Source organism: Camelina sativa, chromosome 8 (assembly GCF_000633955.1).
Source record: "Camelina sativa cultivar DH55 chromosome 8, Cs, whole genome shotgun sequence".
NCBI lineage: Eukaryota > Viridiplantae > Streptophyta > Magnoliopsida > Brassicales > Brassicaceae > Camelina > Camelina sativa.
In genome coordinates this window covers 6,346,681-6,366,540 of record NC_025692.1, presented here as the reverse complement: position 1 = coordinate 6,366,540, position 19,860 = coordinate 6,346,681, and the positions used below count along the sequence as shown (strand labels likewise).

Sequence of the window (19,860 nt, the reverse complement as noted above, 5' to 3'; positions counted from 1 at the left end):
TCCAAATCAGAATGGGTTTGTTGGCAAAATAGTACATTTTTAAAACCGACTAACCAATTATACGATTAACATGAACCAATCTTTGGTTTACAAATACATAACACAACCAATAAACAAAAGGCACACACACTCAAAACACTGCCAACAAAAAAAACAACTTTACTAACGCCTATGCCGGTTCATGAGGAATTTCTTGGTTAAACCACAACCCAAAGCCTCATCAGGAATCTTACCAATCCGGTTTAATCCCTCGGCGAAAACCACACCCATACCCATATGCAAATGCGGTTCAATATGACAATGAAAAAACCAAACCCCAGGATTATCCGTCACAAACCTTAACGCCGTCCATCCATACGGATACAAAATCGCCGTATTCCGTAACGGCGGGTTCTTCAAATTATAACTCTTCTCATCAACCCCCGGTTTAAATTTCCCATCTCCGTAACCCAAAACCCAGAAATCGTGGCCGTGAAGATGCCACGGATGTATCTCACTGACCACACCTTTCAAAACGTTTGAGTTTTGCAAAATCACGTCCACCGTTACGTTAAACGGGAAAACGTATATACCGTTACCAGTAGTGGTGTTAGGAAACGGCGGCGGGTTCATTATATCGTAATCGAACCGGTAACTTTTAGGCGGTGATTTCCGGTTAAACCCGAGTTTTAAATTGTATTTAACCGAACCGAGATACGGAGTCGCCGGAGTCATCAGAGATACGTTGTTGATCGCCCATTTCGTGTACCCGTCGATTAGGTTTTGAGTGTTCAGGAGGATCAAACGTTTTCGATATTTCTTCGGCGGCGGTGGTGATCCCATCGCCGAGAAGATCTTCTTCGAGAAATTTTTGCTCCGTTCAAAATCGTCCCACCGTGGAGTCACCGGCGGAGGAGAAGAAGGGAGTTTCGAAGCAGGGGCGGTTACGTAATTTAATATAGTGAGCGCCTGAGTTGTGTTCGGTTTGCGGCCGCGTACGCCGACGGAGATGTAGTAGTTCTGTGAAGGGTCTTGATCGGTGGTGAGAAGTACGGAGTAGCTCTCGCCGGAGTATATGTCGATGTCGTCGGTGGTGAACGGCGTAACGTAGTTGCCGTCAGCTTCTACCACCACGAGCTTGTGTCCCTGCACGTGTAAATATCACAGCACACGTGTGATCAAAACGTTTTACCTTATTGGACTGATACTTAGAATTAGGCCTTGCAATAGGCCCATTTAACACAACTTCAGACGAAAAAAGGAAAAAAAAATATTCTTCTGGTATTATTTTGTTTTATTTTTGTCGACAACACACATTGCATGTTTTGAAACCGAATGCTTTTAGATTGTTGACACTAACATAAACTAGTAATTTACTTATTCTAATTATTAATATTAAAATTTTAAAAATGATGACAAAACAAATTTTTAGTAAAAGAAATGACAATTAATTTGTCTATCTTTCATTATTATTTTATGACTGTAATTAAGGCTCCACAAATTGGTATTAAGGAACTACTAAAACTAAAAAAACTGTAGTTTCACTTCAATAAAATAACCTATACACAAAATAGCCGAATAACAGTTTTTCTCTTTTCCCGGTTAGCAAATAATGAAGTGGACATAAAGACAGTGTGAAGTAAGATCAGTTTTAACATAAAGACAATCTAACCATACTGATTTGATTGAGACTACTCTAAAGAAGCATCAGTCTCCCCCACGCCCCACGGAATGTTTAACATGCACACATCTCAAATTCTCAATACATATGTAATTAAATTTTTTGGTGTCAAATTTTACACCATACTAGTAGTATAGCCTAATTTTCAGTGTGGTCCTAGTACTTCACCAACTTTCCACTTTTAAGTACCACCAGCTCATATTCTATAATCTAGTGTAGTAGTCTATATAGTCTTACTATCAAAAGAGTTTAGGATGGCCCATCATAAGTCTTTTAATTTTCTAAGAAACTTCACCACTTTTGTTTTGTTGGTGAGTTATAGACTTATTGGCCATCTTTATTGACTTCCAGCCAGGAAAATAGCGTCGTCGGGTATGGGAATTGCCAAAAGGCTCATGACTTATAAATGTAAAACCATTAAGTTATTTTGTCAACATATAGAAATAGATCATATGTTATGTTTTGGTTTTATATAGCTATAAAGTCTATTATTATTTTTGGCAAAATTTTAAAGTTAGGTGATATTCGTTTTCATTTGATCATTTTTGTAATAAAAATAGAGAAATAAATTGAAAAAAAGTAAAAAACCTGAACAGCCAAGTTGAGGGAGGCAAGAGCGGTGGTGCTGGAGAGTCTGATTCGGTAGGTCTTGTTAGGTTCCACGTGGAGTTTCTGTGGTGCGCACTGGTCACCTTCTTTAAACGTGCACATTGGTAATGATGTGCTGTTGCTAAACTGTGCCGCCAATGAACAATTGAATTGTCCCCTCCCATTTATCAATATGCTCTTCAAATTTTTCACCAAGAAAAAAAAAACAAATATTAGAAAAATTTATAATTTCAACATTTACCACAAAAGGTAATAATTTTTCTTAGTAGACAAAATTTTAGTGGCCAGCCAATGTTGTATCACACGCATAAAAGGAAAGATGATTTTTGACATTCGAAAAATTTGCTTTTAAAAAAAGAATTATAGAAACCAAATGCCAGCTGTATTATTTGCTTTTTTTATCTCAATCGATCTCCACTATTGAAAAGTAAAATAGACCTACTTTTAGAAAACTACTTTCAAATCTTGAAAAGTTCGGTAAAAAAAAAATTGTCTTAGTAAGTGAAAATAGTAAAGAAGTGAACCTGAGCTTCACCGATCCAGCGCATAGGTTTGGAAGAAAGACCGAGTTCTTGGGATGGAATAGGTTCATGCCACCAGTCACTTAGTAAGAGATTAAACTCTCCATCGTATCTCAACCTCTCTTTCTGTCCTTTAGCCACATCCACAATCAAGGATCCGTAGAGCCCAGCTGATCTCTGCATGCCGTAGTGTCCATGGTAGAAGTGTGTTCCCGGCTGCACCGTATCATTGTTCCCAAAATTGTTATTTGGAGTATATATATATATATATATATATATATATATATTTTTTTTTTTACAATAAGGAGAAAGAAAAAGAAGTTACCTTCTCAAGAGTGAAATTGTAAGTAAAAGTCTCTCCAGGGTTAATGGCACATTGGGTAACTCCTGCTGCTCCATCTGCCCATGGACTTCCCAACTATGTTCACAAACCACAATTAATTAATTCACCAAATTACTTTTATCTTGACCTATTAACTTTACACTGAATTAGGCAGCAGAAGAAGATAAGTTATAGAGTAGTGTCATAGGTCAGACCAAATTTATTTATATTGAATTTTATAGAAAAAAATAATACTAGTTAATAAGCTTGCTTAATTTGTAACTGTTGTCATATTTTCAAGGGACAATAAATAGAGTGTTTGGAAAGAAAAAAGAAAAAAAAACCAAAGTCGTCAATGTAGTGCTTGCATCGAGAAGAGACAAAGTGATCATGCATGGCATGTGCTTCTAAATCCATTATTTCTGCAACTCACCCATTTTCTTTCTTCTTTTATCATCCTAACGACAAACCAATCAATAATACTTTATACGATTAACACAATATGCTTAAGGACAGAGAAAAAACACAAAAAATATAAGATCTAACGATGTTCATATATGAGAGTGATGATCTAGTGATGACACTTAGTGTATCGATCCTTATAAACATTCTTCTAATGTTTTAAAATATTCACAATATTATAGATCTATATTTAGATTGGATTTCGGGTTTAAGATTCTAGTAATTAAAAAAAAAGAAGAAGAAGAACCTGACGAATTCCATGCCAATGGATGACAAGGCCTTCGGTGATGAGTTTGTTGGTGAGATGGACGACGATGGTGTCTCCGGCTACGGCTTGTATGGTGGGGCCAGGAAACTGACCGTTGACGGTCATGACGGCGCCTTCTTTACAGTCAGGCCACCAGTACTTGTACTCAACCTCCCAATCATATTCTCTCACGGCCGCAGACGCCGTGTGAGCCAAGATAGCCACCACCACCACTATCCACCACACACCCATTGGCTTGTGAATGTGAAATGTGAATGATGATGTATGCTCCTCATGTATTATATATATATATATATATAGATGGATAAAGGAAAAGAGGAGGAAGCTAGAGATAGTGGGCAAAACCACAAAATGGGATTTTTTGGGGTCAAAATAAAGGATTTAATTATTTTTCTTTAATATTTTTGGGGTTTTAGATTGGTCACAAGGTTAATGGACATAATTGTTGTGATCGTGTAAACAATCAAAATATATCAAGAAGATTCGGTGTAGTAGTGATCTCATGTTACGTGTTTTTAGGGTGACAAGGTTGAATTTGTCTTAGAAGGTGAGATCACGTTCACAATCTTTACAATGCCAACTTTATCAAGCTCACTTCTTGCTAGTTTTGAACATGTACGTAAAGTTAACTATCACATAAAAACATATATTTTAGCCTTTTAGGTATATGTCAAAATTAAAAACGACGTCTTTCTTTTGTATACTTTTTTTTTTAAATCTTGATTATAATCGAATATACGATCATATTATTCTTTTTTGTCAGCATAATTGATCGTATCTAATTAAAAATGATACCAAGTACTTTACAACCAGGCATCACGATTCACGTCTATAACTTTCTACGGTGACATTTGTCTTTCCCCCCTCCTCCAACCTCATCGCATGGACAATGTTTACATAATAGTTAGTTTTCTAAAATACGATCCTTTGACAAGTCTCTTCTAAAGTTTCAAGTTTTATGAAAATTTGTTGATATGCTTTGAATCTGGCCTATGGCTAGCAACAGTATCACAAAGAGACTTTGTCAAAGGATGTTTCTTAAAAAGGCGTTTTTACTTGTAGGAACCAATCCAACTGAGAGTTGGTTACAGTTTTCTATATAGTGGATCACTTGTTCTCATTACAATTAGTTCGTACAGGTCCAATAGTAAAAACAAGGATTGACGAAATCACATTTAAATTCAATTCAAGTAAAGTGCATATGAGTGAAATGATGAAAAAACAAGGATTGACGAAACCCCCACGAGAAACTCGTGAAACTTGCTATTTAACATGTAATATATTTTTGCTTTTGAAGTATCTTTTTTCCTTTGTGATCTGGAAAGGAATTTTTATCCCTAAGAATTTCGAATTTGGATGGCGCCACAATAATTCATACTTTAGACTATTTTTATGACACCATGTGTTGTTTTATCTCTGCGAATGTTCTTTTATTTCGAATTTGTATACTTTTCGCGCGGCTAATAATTATCTTCACCGGTGGAAAAGTTTTTCTGTCCATAAAAATTCAATATTTACGACTATATCACATTATCACTTAGATATCCTACTATATTACATTCAATTGTCATTAGAAAAATTTAATTAAATTTAATTAATTAATTTAAATATAATTAATTAATTAAAAAATAAAAAACACTCACAGATCAAATATGAAAAATAAAAAAATAAATAAAAATATTTTCTCTCTAATAAATTATGGACGAAATTAGTAAATATTTTTTTTTAAAAAAAATATAAACTAATTAGAATTTTAAAAACTAAGATTTTATATCCAAGTATACAATATAATTATTTTAATAACTAAATTTGAAGATTTTGTCAAGATTTCAAATTATGATTCTCCTATTATCTTTATTTTATTTTATTTACAAATTTTTTGGAATTTTCATATAATACTTATGATTAATAAAATGCATATGTTGTGATTTGAAATTTAAAAAAACTAAGATATATTATCCAATCTATGAAAAATGTGTGTTTTAATTTCCACATTGGCCGGTTGGTAAAACTAAATTTAAATAGATGACAAATTAATAATTTTTATTTGCTCACAATTATAATATTAAAATTACTATTTTATATTTCACAAATGATGCAAATACAACAAACAAACAATATAAAACTGTAATAATATGTCAAAAATAAAAAACTATAATATTCTAAAATAATTAGTATTCAAATAGACTAATAAATTTACAGAATAATTAAAAATAAATATTATCCCAAACAAAATATTTTTTTTAAAAAAATGTTGACCTGCACGGGATATTGTTATTATATTAAATATCCTCGTTACAATACTAACACCGCAACAAGAACAATATAGTAAAAAAATTAACAACCCCCACAAGTGAAAAACACACTCACACATGAGAGATGACAATTTTACCATACTATATTAGAAGAGCACCGGTTCATCTAAGGACGTCCCCGGTTCATGAGCCATTTCCTGGTTAATCCACAACCGAGCGCCTCATCCGGTATCTCCATCTTACCAATCCGGTCTACTCCTTCCGCGAAAACCACACCCATACCCATATGCAAATGCGGTTCGATATGACAATGAAAAAACCAAACCCCAGGATTATCCGTTACAAACCTCAACGCCGTCCATCCATACGGATACAAAACCACCGTGTTCCGTAACGGCGGGTTCTTCAAATTATACGTCTTCTCATCAACCCCCGGTTTAAATTTCCCATCTCCGTAACCCAAAACCCAAAAATCGTGACCGTGTATATGCCACGGGTGTATCTCACTGACCACACCTTTCAAAACGTTAGCGTTTTGTAAAACCACGTCCACGACGATACCTAGCGGGAAACTGTAGATCCCACTACCTTTCGTGGTGTTAGGATTCGCCGGCGGTTTCATGATATCGTAGTTATCAACCGTGAACTTCTTAGCCGGAGATTTCAAATCGTACGCAGATGTTAAACCGTATCTGATTGAACCGAGGTACGGCGTCGCCGGTACGGTTAACGAGACGTTGTTGATGGACCATTTCGTGTAGTCTTCGTATAGGTTTTGCGTGTTGAGGAGGATGAGCTGGTCGTGTGATTTCTCCGGTGGTTTTGGGTATCCTTTAGCGGCGACGATTTTTTTAGAGAAGCTTTTGCTACGTTCTGTGTCGTTCCACGTGGGAGTCACCGGTGGTGGATGAGACGGGCGTGAGTCGGTGGTGGCGTTGACGCAATTTAACACGGTGAGTGCTTGAGGTGTTATTGGTTCTCGGCCACGGACGCCGACGGAGATCCAGTACTTCTTCGATGGAAGTGCGTTGGTTTTGAGTAGAAGGGAATAGGTTTCGCCGGAGTAAATGTCGATGTCGTTTACGGTGAACGGTGCGACGTAGTTCCCGTCGGCTTCGACTACCACTAGCTGGTGTCCCTGTCACGTGCGCAATCAAACCATACGTGTGACATTAAGTACGTGTAATGCATATGTATTGTTCTTTTCTGAAGTATACAATATATACACGTAACTTTTCTCATCATTGATGCCAAATTTGTCAAATTAAAATACATTTTAAAATGAATNTAATTAGTATTCAAATAGACTAATAAATTTACAGAATAATTAAAAATAAATATTATCCCAAACAAAATATTTTTTTTAAAAAAATGTTGACCTGCACGGGATATTGTTATTATATTAAATATCCTCGTTACAATACTAACACCGCAACAAGAACAATATAGTAAAAAAATTAACAACCCCCACAAGTGAAAAACACACTCACACATGAGAGATGACAATTTTACCATACTATATTAGAAGAGCACCGGTTCATCTAAGGACGTCCCCGGTTCATGAGCCATTTCCTGGTTAATCCACAACCGAGCGCCTCATCCGGTATCTCCATCTTACCAATCCGGTCTACTCCTTCCGCGAAAACCACACCCATACCCATATGCAAATGCGGTTCAATATGACAATGAAAAAACCAAACCCCAGGATTATCCGTTACAAACCTCAACGCCGTCCATCCATACGGATACAAAACCACCGTGTTCCGTAACGGCGGGTTCTTCAAATTATACGTCTTCTCATCAACCCCCGGTTTAAATTTCCCATCTCCGTAACCCAAAACCCAAAAATCGTGACCGTGTATATGCCACGGGTGTATCTCACTGACCACACCTTTCAAAACGTTAGCGTTTTGTAAAACCACGTCCACGACGATACCTAGCGGGAAACTGTAGATCCCACTACCTTTCGTGGTGTTAGGATTCGCCGGCGGTTTCATGATATCGTAGTTATCAACCGTGAACTTCTTAGCCGGAGATTTCAAATCGTACGCAGATGTTAAACCGTATCTGATTGAACCGAGGTACGGCGTCGCCGGTACGGTTAACGAGACGTTGTTGATGGACCATTTCGTGTAGTCTTCGTATAGGTTTTGCGTGTTGAGGAGGATGAGCTGGTCGTGTGATTTCTCCGGTGGTTTTGGGTATCCTTTAGCGGCGACGATTTTTTTAGAGAAGCTTTTGCTACGTTCTGTGTCGTTCCACGTGGGAGTCACCGGTGGTGGATGAGACGGGCGTGAGTCGGTGGTGGCGTTGACGCAATTTAACACGGTGAGTGCTTGAGGTGTTATTGGTTCTCGGCCACGGACGCCGACGGAGATCCAGTACTTCTTCGATGGAAGTGCGTTGGTTTTGAGTAGAAGGGAATAGGTTTCGCCGGAGTAAATGTCGATGTCGTTTACGGTGAACGGTGCGACGTAGTTCCCGTCGGCTTCGACTACCACTAGCTGGTGTCCCTGTCACGTGCGCAATCAAACCATACGTGTGACATTAAGTACGTGTAATGCATATGTATTGTTCTTTTCTGAAGTATACAATATATACACGTAACTTTTCTCATCATTGATGCCAAATTTGTCAAATTAAAATACATTTTAAAATGAATCTATAATGTCAAAATCCAATCTAGTCACATCACATGAATCCATAATGTCAAAACAGATAGTAATTTTTTAGGGGGAAAGAAATAGTGAAGTTAATTAAAAGATTAAAAGAACGATCAAATGATTCAAACGAATTAATCCAAGCCATAATTTAATTAAGTTATGCCGGATCAATTTAATATTAGATTCGATTTTAATGTGGTTATGCTAGTTCTTGATGAACCAAAACATGCTTGAACTAAAATTGAAACATGCTAGATAGTTAGTTATAATAAATTAGGAAAGAATGAAACACTTACTTGAACGGCCAAGTTGAGAGAAGCAAGAGCAGTGGTGCTAGCGATTCTAAGACGGTAAACTCTTTTGGGTTCGACCCGTAGAGTATGAGGTGCACACTGGTCATTTTCTTTAAAAGTGCACACATCTTTTTCTCCTCCTTTGTTAAAATAGGCCGCTTGTGAGCAATTGAACTGTCCTCTTCCATTGATCAACAAGCTTTGTGGTTCGCCGATCCAACGCATAGGACGAGAAGAAAGAGCGAGTTCTTGCGCGTGAATGCTTTGGTGCCACCAGTCGCTAAGCAACAGATTGAACTCTCCATCGTAACGTAATCTCTCTTTGGGTGATCTCACTATCAACATTCCGTATAGTCCTGCTGATCGCTGCATCCCATAGTGTCCATGGTAGAAATGTGTTCCCGCCTGCACCGTATGCCAACCAAACCAAGGTCGTTTTTTTGAATTCTTCATTTATTTACCTTTTATATAGAATAAGTAAATAAAAAGAAACAGAAAAGGTTAAAAAACCTTATCGACAATGAACTTATAAGTGAAAGTTTCGCCAGGGTTAATAGGACATTGTGTCACACCCGCTGCTCCATCTGCCCATGGAGACCCATTCTGTTCCATGATTTACAAATCAGATTTTTTTTAAAAAGAAAAAAAAAACTTGAATTACACACATCGACTATGGTACTACTGTGGATCTGTGAAATTACAGCATAATTACATGATTCAGCTACAGAATACGATTTGTAGCTTAAAAACATGCGGAGTCACGGGTTAGTCCCAGTCTATTTCCATGAACAAAAATCATTTCTTTGTTACAGATTTAAACATAATTGTACAGAATAAGCTGCTTTGTCACAATTTTTTTTTTAATGCTTCTTGTGACATTTACACACATATATAATTTTTATATGAAGGAACAAAAATAAGAGTGATTTAAAAAACCTGACGTATGCCGTGCCAATGGATAACAACGCCTTCGGTGGAGAGTTTGTTAACGACGTGGATGATGACAGTGTCTCCGGCGACGGCGTCTATAGTTGGACCCGGAAACTGGCCGTTGATGGCCATAACGATGCCTTCTTTACAATCTGGCCACCAGTACTTATACTCAACCTCCCATGTTGATTCTATTACTGAGGCGGACGCAGAGTGAAACGCCACTACAACCACCGTAATTAGTAATAGTAGCCACCACATAGTTAGTTAGTTACGGCCATGGAATCTTTTACTATTTCTCTTATATGCCTGAATGAATACTGTGAACTATGAAGTAGCTTATTTATGTTAGTGTCTAAAAGAGGTTTTGTACATATATGTAGAAAGGGGAGCGTTGTTTTATATATTGAAGGTAGAATATGTACAAACGAAAAAGAAAAGACGACAAGATCATACAGGGCATAATGGGGCCATGTATCTTGGCAGTTTCGTATAGAGGATACTGGAGTATTTAATGATGATATGTTGATATGAATCTGACTCAAATAATTTCGAATTTCATACATGCAATAATTAATATATATATATATATATATATGTATATATTTTTTTTTTGAACGTAAAATGTAAGAAAAGAGTCCTCCCGGGAGAATCTTTACGTATTAATACGAGTGTACAACTCTCTTTATGTTTAAAATTTAAACAGTTTAATTGACAAAAAAAAAGTTATCTATAAAAAGTATAATTGACAAAAGATTATAAAATTAGAAACTGACAATGGCAGGTGTTCACTGGGAAGAGATACTGCAGTCGAGGTAAATAATGCAATGCACCACTGAAAGGCAAGCCATAAGAGTTCACATCAGTTTTTACTCACTCTCTATCTATTGGTTTGTGTTAATACTGTTGATGCATGTTCAAATCGCTATGCTGCAATTTTTTGTTTCCTTTTGGCATATTGCATGATATTAATAAGAAAATTAGTGGTCATCGGTCCAAAAAATATATGGACTTAGTTAAATATTCATCCTAATTCTGTCAACTACACACCATTGTACTCTACTCTCACCTACTGTAACTGTTGAAGGATATTGAGAACGTGTTTATTCGTACAAGCCTCTTGTGGTCATAAACAACCCCCAAAATTATCACTTTATTTTTTTCTTTTTGCAATTTTGTCAAACTCACATGCGACTGATAAAGGATAACATATGTAACTGTCGGATATGGGTTATGTAGATAAATCCCAGTATAATAGATCTGAATGGCTCTAAAGTCTAAACAAAACATTAGGTTATCTATATAACCCAATTTCCTTTTCTTCTTTCATTTTGCTTGATATAACAGATCTAACACAAGTTTTGATGAAGACAAATAACTTGATACCATACCAATACAAATGTTACAGTAAGCGAAAGTCAGCATTTAGAAATTTTACATACACAGACGTGAGTCTTTTGGTGGTCTCTGCCTCAATTGAGACTGCTTCATTTTTTTGACTACATATATATACTTCATTACATAATAATAGATATGATAATTGATAAAGTGGTGAAGTGTTCTTACAAGGTCACCCCCCATTACTTCTTTCCAGGTTTTGCCAGGTTTTTTAGGTGCAGTTAGTGTCGTAGCTTGCAAGACCGAGCAATTCAGGTCCCTCCAATCGCGGGTTGTTCTCAAAACTGCACAATCGTTTTCCATTATTAGGAACAAATGCTCATATGAAACTTAAACAGTTTATACTAAACATCAGATTCAATTGATATCCATAACAAGAAGACTACATAACAGAGTAAGGTCGCTTTGGTTCATACTCATTCCACATGAGAAAAGCATTATGTAACTTGGGGGGAAATGCAAAATGCAGGGGAAGCATAATCATGAAACTTGTTGCTAATTTAAAGAAGTAACTTACTTCTGCAGAGGAATGTGTGCAAAAGGTCCACTTGTTGGGATTGTTCCACACAAATCATTGCTCGAGACATCACTGAGAAAAGGATGACAAAGAAAATATGTTTAAAAAAAAAGGTACGAGTATGAAGTCAATAGGCTTAATGAAAAAGAGGTTGAAAGACTAATGATTCAGAGAACAGCCACAAAGCGTTTAACAGACAAAAAACAAAATACAATACAGAAATGAACAAGCTGAACTTACACGACTTTAAGGCTTGGGATTGCTGTGAGAGCTCTCGGGATTGGACCAGTCAATTGGTTGTCATTAAGCCGTCTGCCACATTAAGTTTCTTAGATAGACTGGGTGTGACGATATCACAGATAGTTCAAACCACATGATGATGGAAAAACAACCCACATAAACCATCTTGTTCTTTTACGCAACATTTGATTAACCATTTTGCAATTTGAAAGAAGTCGAAACATGTATATTGTTTGGTGTGTCCATGTCAGAGTTTGATAGCAACTTACAGAAAGACAAGAGACTTCAATTTTCCCAAAGAGGTAGGAACTGTCCCCGTAAGATTGTTGTTATACAGATCCAAGCTGATGAGGTTCTTCAGGTTTCCAAGGTCAGAAGGTATAGTTCCTTGGATGTTGTTCTTGTAGAGCTCTCTGTGTCAATCATAGTACAAGTAAAAAGTTAAACTACATTGTCAAATTACATAATGAATCTCGAACCAAACAGTTTATTATTTCCACTATCTATTTGCATACCGAGAAGTGAAAAATTTGGGAAAACAGAAGTCAAAAGAGTGATGACATACAGATATTGCAAATGTTCTAGCTTTCCAAGCGCGGCCGCAAGATGTCCAGAAAGGTTTGAATTACCCAAATCCCTGCCAAAATACGTAGAATCAGATTGAGAGCAAAAAAAAAAACAAATATTTATACTGTTGGAAAGTAAGAAAAATTAAAGCACAAGAGATAAGCATAGTTTTAGATACTGTATTAGCTATTTTCTTGATCCATCAAACAGTTCTGAGAGATAATCAGATGTAATCAAGTACAAAGAATCCACAATTCTTCTAAAAAAGCGTAAGAACTCACAAAGTAGGGACCAAAAAGTAACCTAGATCAGTTACAAAGCATTGAGAAAATCATGAGGCACACACAAAATTTAGCTCCTTAATCAATGGAACAACTATTGGGGATTCTTTCGAGACTTTCCCAAGGAATCCAATGACTTAGAAAAAGTCTACACTGTGCAAAAACATGGGAGGCTTTTTAGCCTTTAGATCTCCCCCTTTTCATACTAAAAAAAGTAGAACAAACTACCGTACTCTGCATTCGAAGCTGCGAAAAAAGGACCATATCATAAATAGTCTACATGAACCTCAAAAGAAACCAAATTAAAGTTACCCCTCAATTAGATAAACAAGTGTTTCCAAGGAAAGCTAGTCAATCATCATAACATATAAGCAAAACCCCAAATTTGACTTCATAACATCCAGCAAACAAGTCGAGAGGCGCCTACTTTGAACAATCAAAACCAAATCTTTCAATCATATATGTTCATTAAATCTTGTAAGTAACAACTTGCTCAAAGCTAATAACAGCTTCCACAAAAAAAAAAGAAAAAGATGGTCCGCATACACTATGTTAAAGCTCGGATTATATATAAATCGACCTAAAAATAGAAACTAAATTCAGAATCTAAATACTAAAAATAGAGCGAAAAATCAAAAGAGATAAAAGGGTCAATTATGAGAAATATATAAGAGAGAGACTGTAACAAAAGAATCTGGAGAGAATCGTAAAGAGAGGATCTTCTTACACACGAGTGACGCGGTTGTCTTGGTTACAGGTGACATGGAACCAGGTACAGGGATTAACAAGAGTTGGATCCCAGCTCTGGAGAACACGGTCCGGATCGGATAAGCTACGGCGAAGAGCGTAGAGAGCATCTCCCTCTGAGTTAGCTTCCACCAGGTGAATCAAAGCTAAAGTTAGGGTTAGCGAAGCTGCGACTAGGAGCTCCCACCGACAGTTTCGAGACGCCATGTTGTTAAGGACGGAGAAATCGAAAAGGGGATTTGAAGTTAATAAAAAATTTGGAGAAAGGAGAGAAGCAAAATTAGGGTTTTTTGCTCGTTCGTTCCCAGTTCCTCTTTGTTGAAAAATGAAGAAATCGATTATGCGAGATTGGTGGTGTGTGTGGAAAATGACCAAAGACAAAAATACTTAAAAAAACTTTTTCATATATTTTTTTATTTTTAAAATTCCCCATTACTGTTTTTTTTTTTTGTTTGTTTTTTTTAAATTCCTGTCTTTTTTTTTTTTTGGTGAAATTACTTTTTATTTTAATACGGGTGGTTCTTTTATTCCACTACAAGGGAAAGTACAATATTCCAAGAGTTAAAAATGATTTTTATACTAACTTTTAAGGAAAAATCAAATGTTCGATTTTACTTTAGGATTTTTTCAAAAAAAAAAAATAGTATGTGAAAATTAAATAGTGAAACAGTTTAAACTTTGAATTTTAAAGAGAAAGAAAGAAGTAAAAAGTCTTTCTTTGCATAAAAGTCTTGTTTGTCAAAGAAGTTAAGATTAGTCAAAATTGGAGACTTGAGTTCGTTTTACGCGGAACCAAACAGTATTCTATTTTATTTTATTTGGTGTGTGTGTGCGGAACCACACAGTATTCTAGATAGTATAGTTAGTGCACACACACATAACACACAGTATTCTACGAGTTCTATTCTATATAGTATATTTTAATCATGGATGATGGGAATACGAGTTGTGTGCACTAACTAAACGAAAGGAAAAAGAAGTGCAAACATAACAAATTATTTAAAAGATTAATATAAGAAAAGTCAATGATATTCGGGTTCGGGGGAGAATAAGATAAAAGATACTCTCTGGAGGAGGAGATGGAATCTGATCCGACAAACACATAACAACACTTACATGTCGGAATAATTATAGCAACTCCACTCTTCCTAGTTCCTTTTTAAAAAATTTGTCCTTTTCTAAACGACGACGATGACGACACCGACTCCTCCACAACGTTCGCCTGATATTGAAATCCAACCGGTATTAGCCATTCGTATTCCGCTAGGGTTTCTCTAGAAGCCTCAAATTTATGTAGATCCGCATCTCTAGTTATTGGCCCTTTAACAACTATGAGCCTTACTAAACCCACAGACTTTTTATTAGGACGTCAATACAAGCAAGACTTGTAGACACCACTCCAGTATGCTTCTCTTCTTAATGTGGCATTGAAATGCATCTTGCCTTGTCTTCTTTCAAGAATGTGGCATTGAAATCTGTTTCTTGGAGAGGAAGAAAAGTGTACAATTAGGGGTTTGAGAAATGAGAGGATGTGATTGTATTTACTATTTACCAAAAATAGTTTCCTTATTCACGTTCCTTCCCCATTATTCAAAAAAAAAATTCATACATCGTTCCTCAAACATACATAATTTTGGGTAATGTCATGACAAGTTCAGGCGTCTAGCTAGCACTAACAAAAACGTCCATTAACTAATTAATTTTTGAAGTACAATAAGATTATTTTCTTTATTTTGTTTCAATTCTATCAGCAAATCATTTTTTTTTTAACATCTTGCTTTATTAAGATAAAAATATTACAAACATTGTAGCAGCCATTGAGGCAAAGTATCAAATGTTTGATAAGTACTTGACATAGTGTTTGCATAAGAAGAAAGTTTGTCTGCTGCTTTGTTTATGTCTCGGGGTACTTGCTCCAAGGAACATAGGGGAAGTTTTGACATCCAAAATCTAATATCACATAGAAGTGGACCCAGTTGTAGATGATTTCCTTGTGTATTGATCAATGTTACTAGTTCTAAACTATCTCCTTCAAACCAAACTTGATGATATCCTCGGTAGTAAACCTCTTGCAGTGCATTCAGGAATCCTAAAGCTTCTGCTTGTAAGATAGTATGAGAATGTTTCAGTTTAGCACTTCCTGATTAGATCACATTACCACAGGAGTCTCGAATTATCCATCCGGTAGTTGTGAAATCTCTTCCTTGAACAAACCCACTATCAAAATTGCATTTAAACCATCCTTCAGGTGGTAGAGACCATTTTCGATTTGTAGTACTTATAGTTGTCCCATTATCTTGTGGTGTAGGATGTGTTTGTGCAGTCATTGCGTTAGTCCACTCATTGACATCTTGGAAACCTTTATTGGCAACAGTATGTGGTTGCCAGTCTATTTGCCAAAAAATGAGATCATTTCTCGATTTCCATATCCTCCATAGCATCCAAAAAGGAAGGAGTCTTGTAGTGGTGGGGAGATGTGTTTGTTTTTGATAGTTGAGCAGCATCCGTATGTTGGCAGTCATATTGTTTGAAAATTGCCGTTGTCCGCCAATTGTACTATTAGTACATCTCCATATTGCCTCTGTATATGGACAAGTAAACAATAAATGATTAATTGTTTCATCTTCATAGCAGCAACATTGACAGGTCGGGTCCATTGGAATGTTTCTTAATTGTAATCGAGTTGCTATAGACAAAGCTCCCGTTATACATCTCCACAAGAAATGTTGTATCTTCGGTGCAACTTTAAGTTTCCAGATATCTTGCTTTAGATCCAAAGCCCCATTAGGTGGTCTTATAACTTCATCTTCTGGTATATTTACATGCGTTGCAACCCAATAACCTGACCTTACTGTATATTGTGCATGATTCGAGTATGCCCAGACATACATATCTTGGTCTGCATGAGTGGAAAGATACAATGTCCTTGCTATTTGTTGATCTTCTGGGGTTAGTACTCCTTCAAATATAGTCGGATCCCAGTCTCTTGTATGTGGATACCATAAATCTGCAACTTTCATATCTGGGATCAAGGCAGGACCATGTGCTGCACGTGGAGGTAGTGTCGGTAACTAAGGGTCTTCCCACACTTTTGTGTTCATACCATTACCGATTCTAATTTGCAGACCTTGTTGCAGTAGGAACTTTCCTTCTTGTAAATATTTCCACCCATAAGACGCATTTCGTCCTGTTGTTGCTTGTAAATAAGTTGTTTGTGGGTAGTATAGACCTTGATATAGTCTTGCAAGTAAACTTCTATGATTTTGAGAATTCTCCAGGCTTGTTTTGCGAGTAGTGCTCGGTTAAAGTTGTGAAGATCTTTAAAACCCAATCCACCTTCTTTCTTTGGTGGCGTCATTCTCTGCCAAGCAACCCATGGGATCTTTCTTTTTCCATTTGTTTGTGCCCACCAAAAGGTTGATATAACACTTGTGATTTCATCACAAATTGTGTGTGGGAGTAGAAAACAGTTCATGGAGTGGACTGGTAAGGCTATAGCAACTGACTTGATGACAATTTCCTTTCCTGCAGCCGATAGATACTTATTGTTCCAACCCTCTGTTCTATCTTTAACTCGTTGAACGATATAATCAAAAAGTTCAACTTTCTTTCTACCAAATTGCTCTGGAAGACCTAAATATTTACCACCTCCTCCGACTCTGGTTATTCCTAAAATGCCTTAGATTCTTTGTCTTCTCTGTTCCTGAATCTTAATCCCAAAAATGATAGAGGATTTATTGTAATTGATTTTCTGACCTGAAACTTCCTCATACTTTGTGAAAATATTGGCCAGCTGATGATAATTCTGAGTTGTTGCTCGACAGAAAAATAAGGAATCATCCGCAAAAAGGAGATGTGATATCGATGGACACTCTCTTGTTAACTGCATTCCTTGAATTTGTCTTGTTCTCTCTGCTTTCTGTAGCATAATGCTTAACACTTCAGCACAAAAAAGAAAGAGATATGGGGATAGTGGGTCACCTTGTTGGATGCCTCTTGAAGGTTTGATATGTCCATAAGGTGAACCATTGATAAGGACCTCATAAGAAACCGTCTTTACACATTGCATGATCCATGTTACCCAAAGAGTATTGAATCCCATTTTGAGCATAACATGTTCCAGAAAGTTCCACTCAACACGATCATAAGCCTTGCTTATATCTGTTTTCACTGCTATAAAGTCAGTTTGGAAATCTTTTCTTGATTTCAGTGAGTGCATCAGTTCATGAGCCACGAGAATATTATCTGATATGTTACGTCCAGGAACAAATGCGGCCTGTGAATCCAAAATGACGTGATCAAGACAGTGTTTCAATCTCCCAATCAGAACCTTTGAGATGATCTTGTAGCTTACTGTACAGAGAATTATTGGTCGATACTCTTCCATGTGTGTTGAACCTATAATCTTTGGGATAAGGCATATTTGTGTCTTGTTAATGTTCTGGTCCATCTCGTTCGTCTAAAAAAAATGGCGGACCATTGAGCAGATATCGTTCCCAATCAATTCCCAAAACTGTTGGTAAAAAGCTGCCGTGAAACCATCATGTCCTGGAGCTCTATCTGCACCTATCGAGAAAACTGCAGCTTTGATTTCCTGGTCTGTGACTGGCTGAGTAAGCATGTTATTCATATCTTGTGTAACCTTTGGTTCAATATCAGCAAGAATTTCCTCCATATTTGTGTGCTGAGCCGTGGTGAAGAGATTAGTAAAGTAATCTTCAGCCACTTTACCAATAGCAGAATCACAGAAATGTTCTATTCCATGAGCATCCAGCATTGACTTTAACCTGTTCTTGGATTTTCTGACCTTTGTAGCTGCATGGAAGTACTTCGTATTGCGATCTCCCAGATTCATCCACTGATTTCTGCTTTTTAATTTCCAGTAGGTCTCTTCTTCTCTATAAGCTTTATTTAAATCTGCTCTGATTTGGTTGATCAATACTTGAGGAACTGAGTGATCTCTCATTGCCGCATCCAGTTGATACTTTAGGATCTAAATCTTCTCAGCTGAGTTTGTTCTTGTACGTTTTTTCCAGTTAGCCATTACTCTCCGACAGTGTTGTAGCTTGAACGTGATTCCTCCATGGTTATCTGTTGTACAATCAGACCAACCCCTTTGAACTGCTTCGACAAAACCAATCGATGTAACTTGACGTTTATCATACCTGAATTGACCTCTTTTAATCTGAACTTCTTCTTCGATATCAATGATAACTGGGGCATGATCAGAACCAGCAAGAGGTAGAAACTCTGTTTGGGATGCCGGATATGATGCTTGCCAATCAGAATTGATAAATACTCTGTCTAGGCATGATTCTATTGTCTCCTTTTGACGTTTTCCAACCCAACTGTAAGGGTTTCCTTTGTATTGTAGGTTCCGACCCCCTTTCTTTTCTGATTGTTGAAGAATCTCATTAAAATCACCACACATCATCCAAGGACCACTTCTATTAACTGATATTCTTTGGAGTTTCTCCCAAAGGTGATGTCTTTCACTTGGAATGGGATGCCCATAGATGCAAGACAAGTAGAAATTGAAAGATTTGTATTCAATAGATAGATCTACTAGTCTTACATCTTGAGAAATAACTTGAACTGATACATGATTTTGCCAGAAAACTGCTAAACCACCACTTAAACCTCTAGGAGATACAATACACATATCATGAAAGCCTAGACTCACTCCTTGATCACGTACAAAGTTATCTTGTTGCTTCGTTTCTAGTAGGAACAACATGTCCAAGAGATACACCCTCTGTATCTCTTCCAGGCGTCAAACTGTAAGACCTTGTCCCAAGCCTTGACAGTTCCAAAATCCAACTCTCATGGAACCAGTGGTGGAACTGGCCCCACCGCGGCTCTATAACAGTCATCAGGATCCTCACCATGTACTGATCCTCGTTCTTCAACCTTAATTCTTCTTCAAGATGGGAGACTTGATTCTGCCATTTTTGTATCTGTACCATGCTTACGCTTACGGTATTCACGAGATAACAAATCTCTTGGACTTGGAGCAATATCTGCATTGTTAACAAAGGAAGGGATCAAATTAATGTTCTGTTCATTATTTGTCTCACCAGAAGACACCGATGCGGAAGAGATGTTTTCCAAGACATTGTGGTCTGGA

At 36.8% G+C, this 19,860-nt stretch overlaps 5 protein-coding genes across 5 annotated transcripts; all 5 read right to left on the bottom strand.

Annotated features, from left to right (window-relative positions):
- On the bottom strand, window positions 1-4,115 carry LOC104706463 (L-ascorbate oxidase). The gene is made up of 5 exons (XM_010422658.2): window positions 3,822-4,115; window positions 3,116-3,208; window positions 2,794-3,006; window positions 2,249-2,446; window positions 1-1,125 (listed from the first exon to the last, which is right to left on the bottom strand). Exons 1-5 carry the CDS (start codon window positions 4,071-4,073, stop codon window positions 163-165), a joined length of 1,719 nt encoding a protein of 572 aa, XP_010420960.1. The 5' UTR covers window positions 4,074-4,115; the 3' UTR covers window positions 1-162.
- LOC104709266 (L-ascorbate oxidase-like) lies at window positions 6,072-7,238 on the bottom strand (the record flags this gene model as incomplete). Its single annotated transcript, XM_010425907.1, has 1 exon — window positions 6,072-7,238. A coding segment is annotated over one exon (975 nt), but the record flags the coding sequence as incomplete, so codon positions are not given.
- Window positions 7,447-10,363, bottom strand: LOC104706462 (L-ascorbate oxidase-like). The gene is made up of 4 exons (XM_010422657.2): window positions 9,990-10,363; window positions 9,564-9,656; window positions 9,057-9,458; window positions 7,447-8,610 (listed from the first exon to the last, which is right to left on the bottom strand). Exons 1-4 carry the CDS (start codon window positions 10,242-10,244, stop codon window positions 7,639-7,641), a joined length of 1,722 nt encoding a protein of 573 aa, XP_010420959.1. The 5' UTR covers window positions 10,245-10,363; the 3' UTR covers window positions 7,447-7,638.
- On the bottom strand, window positions 11,349-14,105 carry LOC104706461 (somatic embryogenesis receptor kinase 2-like). Its single transcript, XM_010422656.2, has 6 exons — window positions 13,714-14,105; window positions 12,704-12,775; window positions 12,408-12,551; window positions 12,139-12,210; window positions 11,899-11,970; window positions 11,349-11,665 (listed from the first exon to the last, which is right to left on the bottom strand). Exons 1-6 carry the CDS (start codon window positions 13,938-13,940, stop codon window positions 11,593-11,595), a joined length of 660 nt encoding a protein of 219 aa, XP_010420958.1. The 5' UTR covers window positions 13,941-14,105; the 3' UTR covers window positions 11,349-11,592.
- On the bottom strand, window positions 17,570-18,699 carry LOC104709265. Its single transcript, XM_010425906.1, has 3 exons — window positions 18,211-18,699; window positions 17,715-18,009; window positions 17,570-17,652 (listed from the first exon to the last, which is right to left on the bottom strand). The coding sequence occupies exons 1-3, from the start codon at window positions 18,697-18,699 to the stop codon at window positions 17,570-17,572; spliced, it is 867 nt and encodes a 288-aa protein (XP_010424208.1).

Excerpts from the sequence above, each read along its gene's own strand:
- LOC104706463 (XM_010422658.2), bottom strand. The coding sequence starts at position 4,073 with ATGGGTGTGTGGTGGATAGTGGTGGTGGTGGCTATCTTGGCTCACACG. Across the intron at positions 3,007-3,115 it reads ACAATTTCACTCTTGAGAAG|CCGGGAACACACTTCTACCA; the intron begins GTAACTTCTTTT and ends GATACGGTGCAG. Across the intron at positions 1,126-2,248 it reads CCCTCAACTTGGCTGTTCAG|GGACACAAGCTCGTGGTGGT; the intron begins GTTTTTTACTTT and ends TTACACGTGCAG.
- LOC104709265 (XM_010425906.1), bottom strand. The coding sequence starts at position 18,699 with ATGAGAGATCACTCAGTTCCTCAAGTATTGATCAACCAAATCAGAGCA. Across the intron at positions 18,010-18,210 it reads GGAACGATATCTGCTCAATG|GCCGCATTTGTTCCTGGACG; the intron begins GTCCGCCATTTT and ends TTGGATTCACAG. Across the intron at positions 17,653-17,714 it reads TTCAAGAGGCATCCAACAAG|AAAGCAGAGAGAACAAGACA; the intron begins GTGACCCACTAT and ends ATTATGCTACAG.
- LOC104706462 (XM_010422657.2), bottom strand. The coding sequence starts at position 10,244 with ATGTGGTGGCTACTATTACTAATTACGGTGGTTGTAGTGGCGTTTCAC. Across the intron at positions 9,657-9,989 it reads ATTGGCACGGCATACGTCAG|AATGGGTCTCCATGGGCAGA; the intron begins GTTTTTTAAATC and ends ATCATGGAACAG. Across the intron at positions 8,611-9,056 it reads CTCTCAACTTGGCCGTTCAA|GGACACCAGCTAGTGGTAGT; the intron begins GTAAGTGTTTCA and ends CGCACGTGACAG.
- LOC104706461 (XM_010422656.2), bottom strand. The coding sequence starts at position 13,940 with ATGGCGTCTCGAAACTGTCGGTGGGAGCTCCTAGTCGCAGCTTCGCTA. Across the intron at positions 12,211-12,407 it reads TTGAAGTCTCTTGTCTTTCT|ACGGCTTAATGACAACCAAT; the intron begins GTAAGTTGCTAT and ends TTAATGTGGCAG. Across the intron at positions 11,666-11,898 it reads GCACACATTCCTCTGCAGAA|TTTTGAGAACAACCCGCGAT; the intron begins GTAAGTTACTTC and ends ACGATTGTGCAG.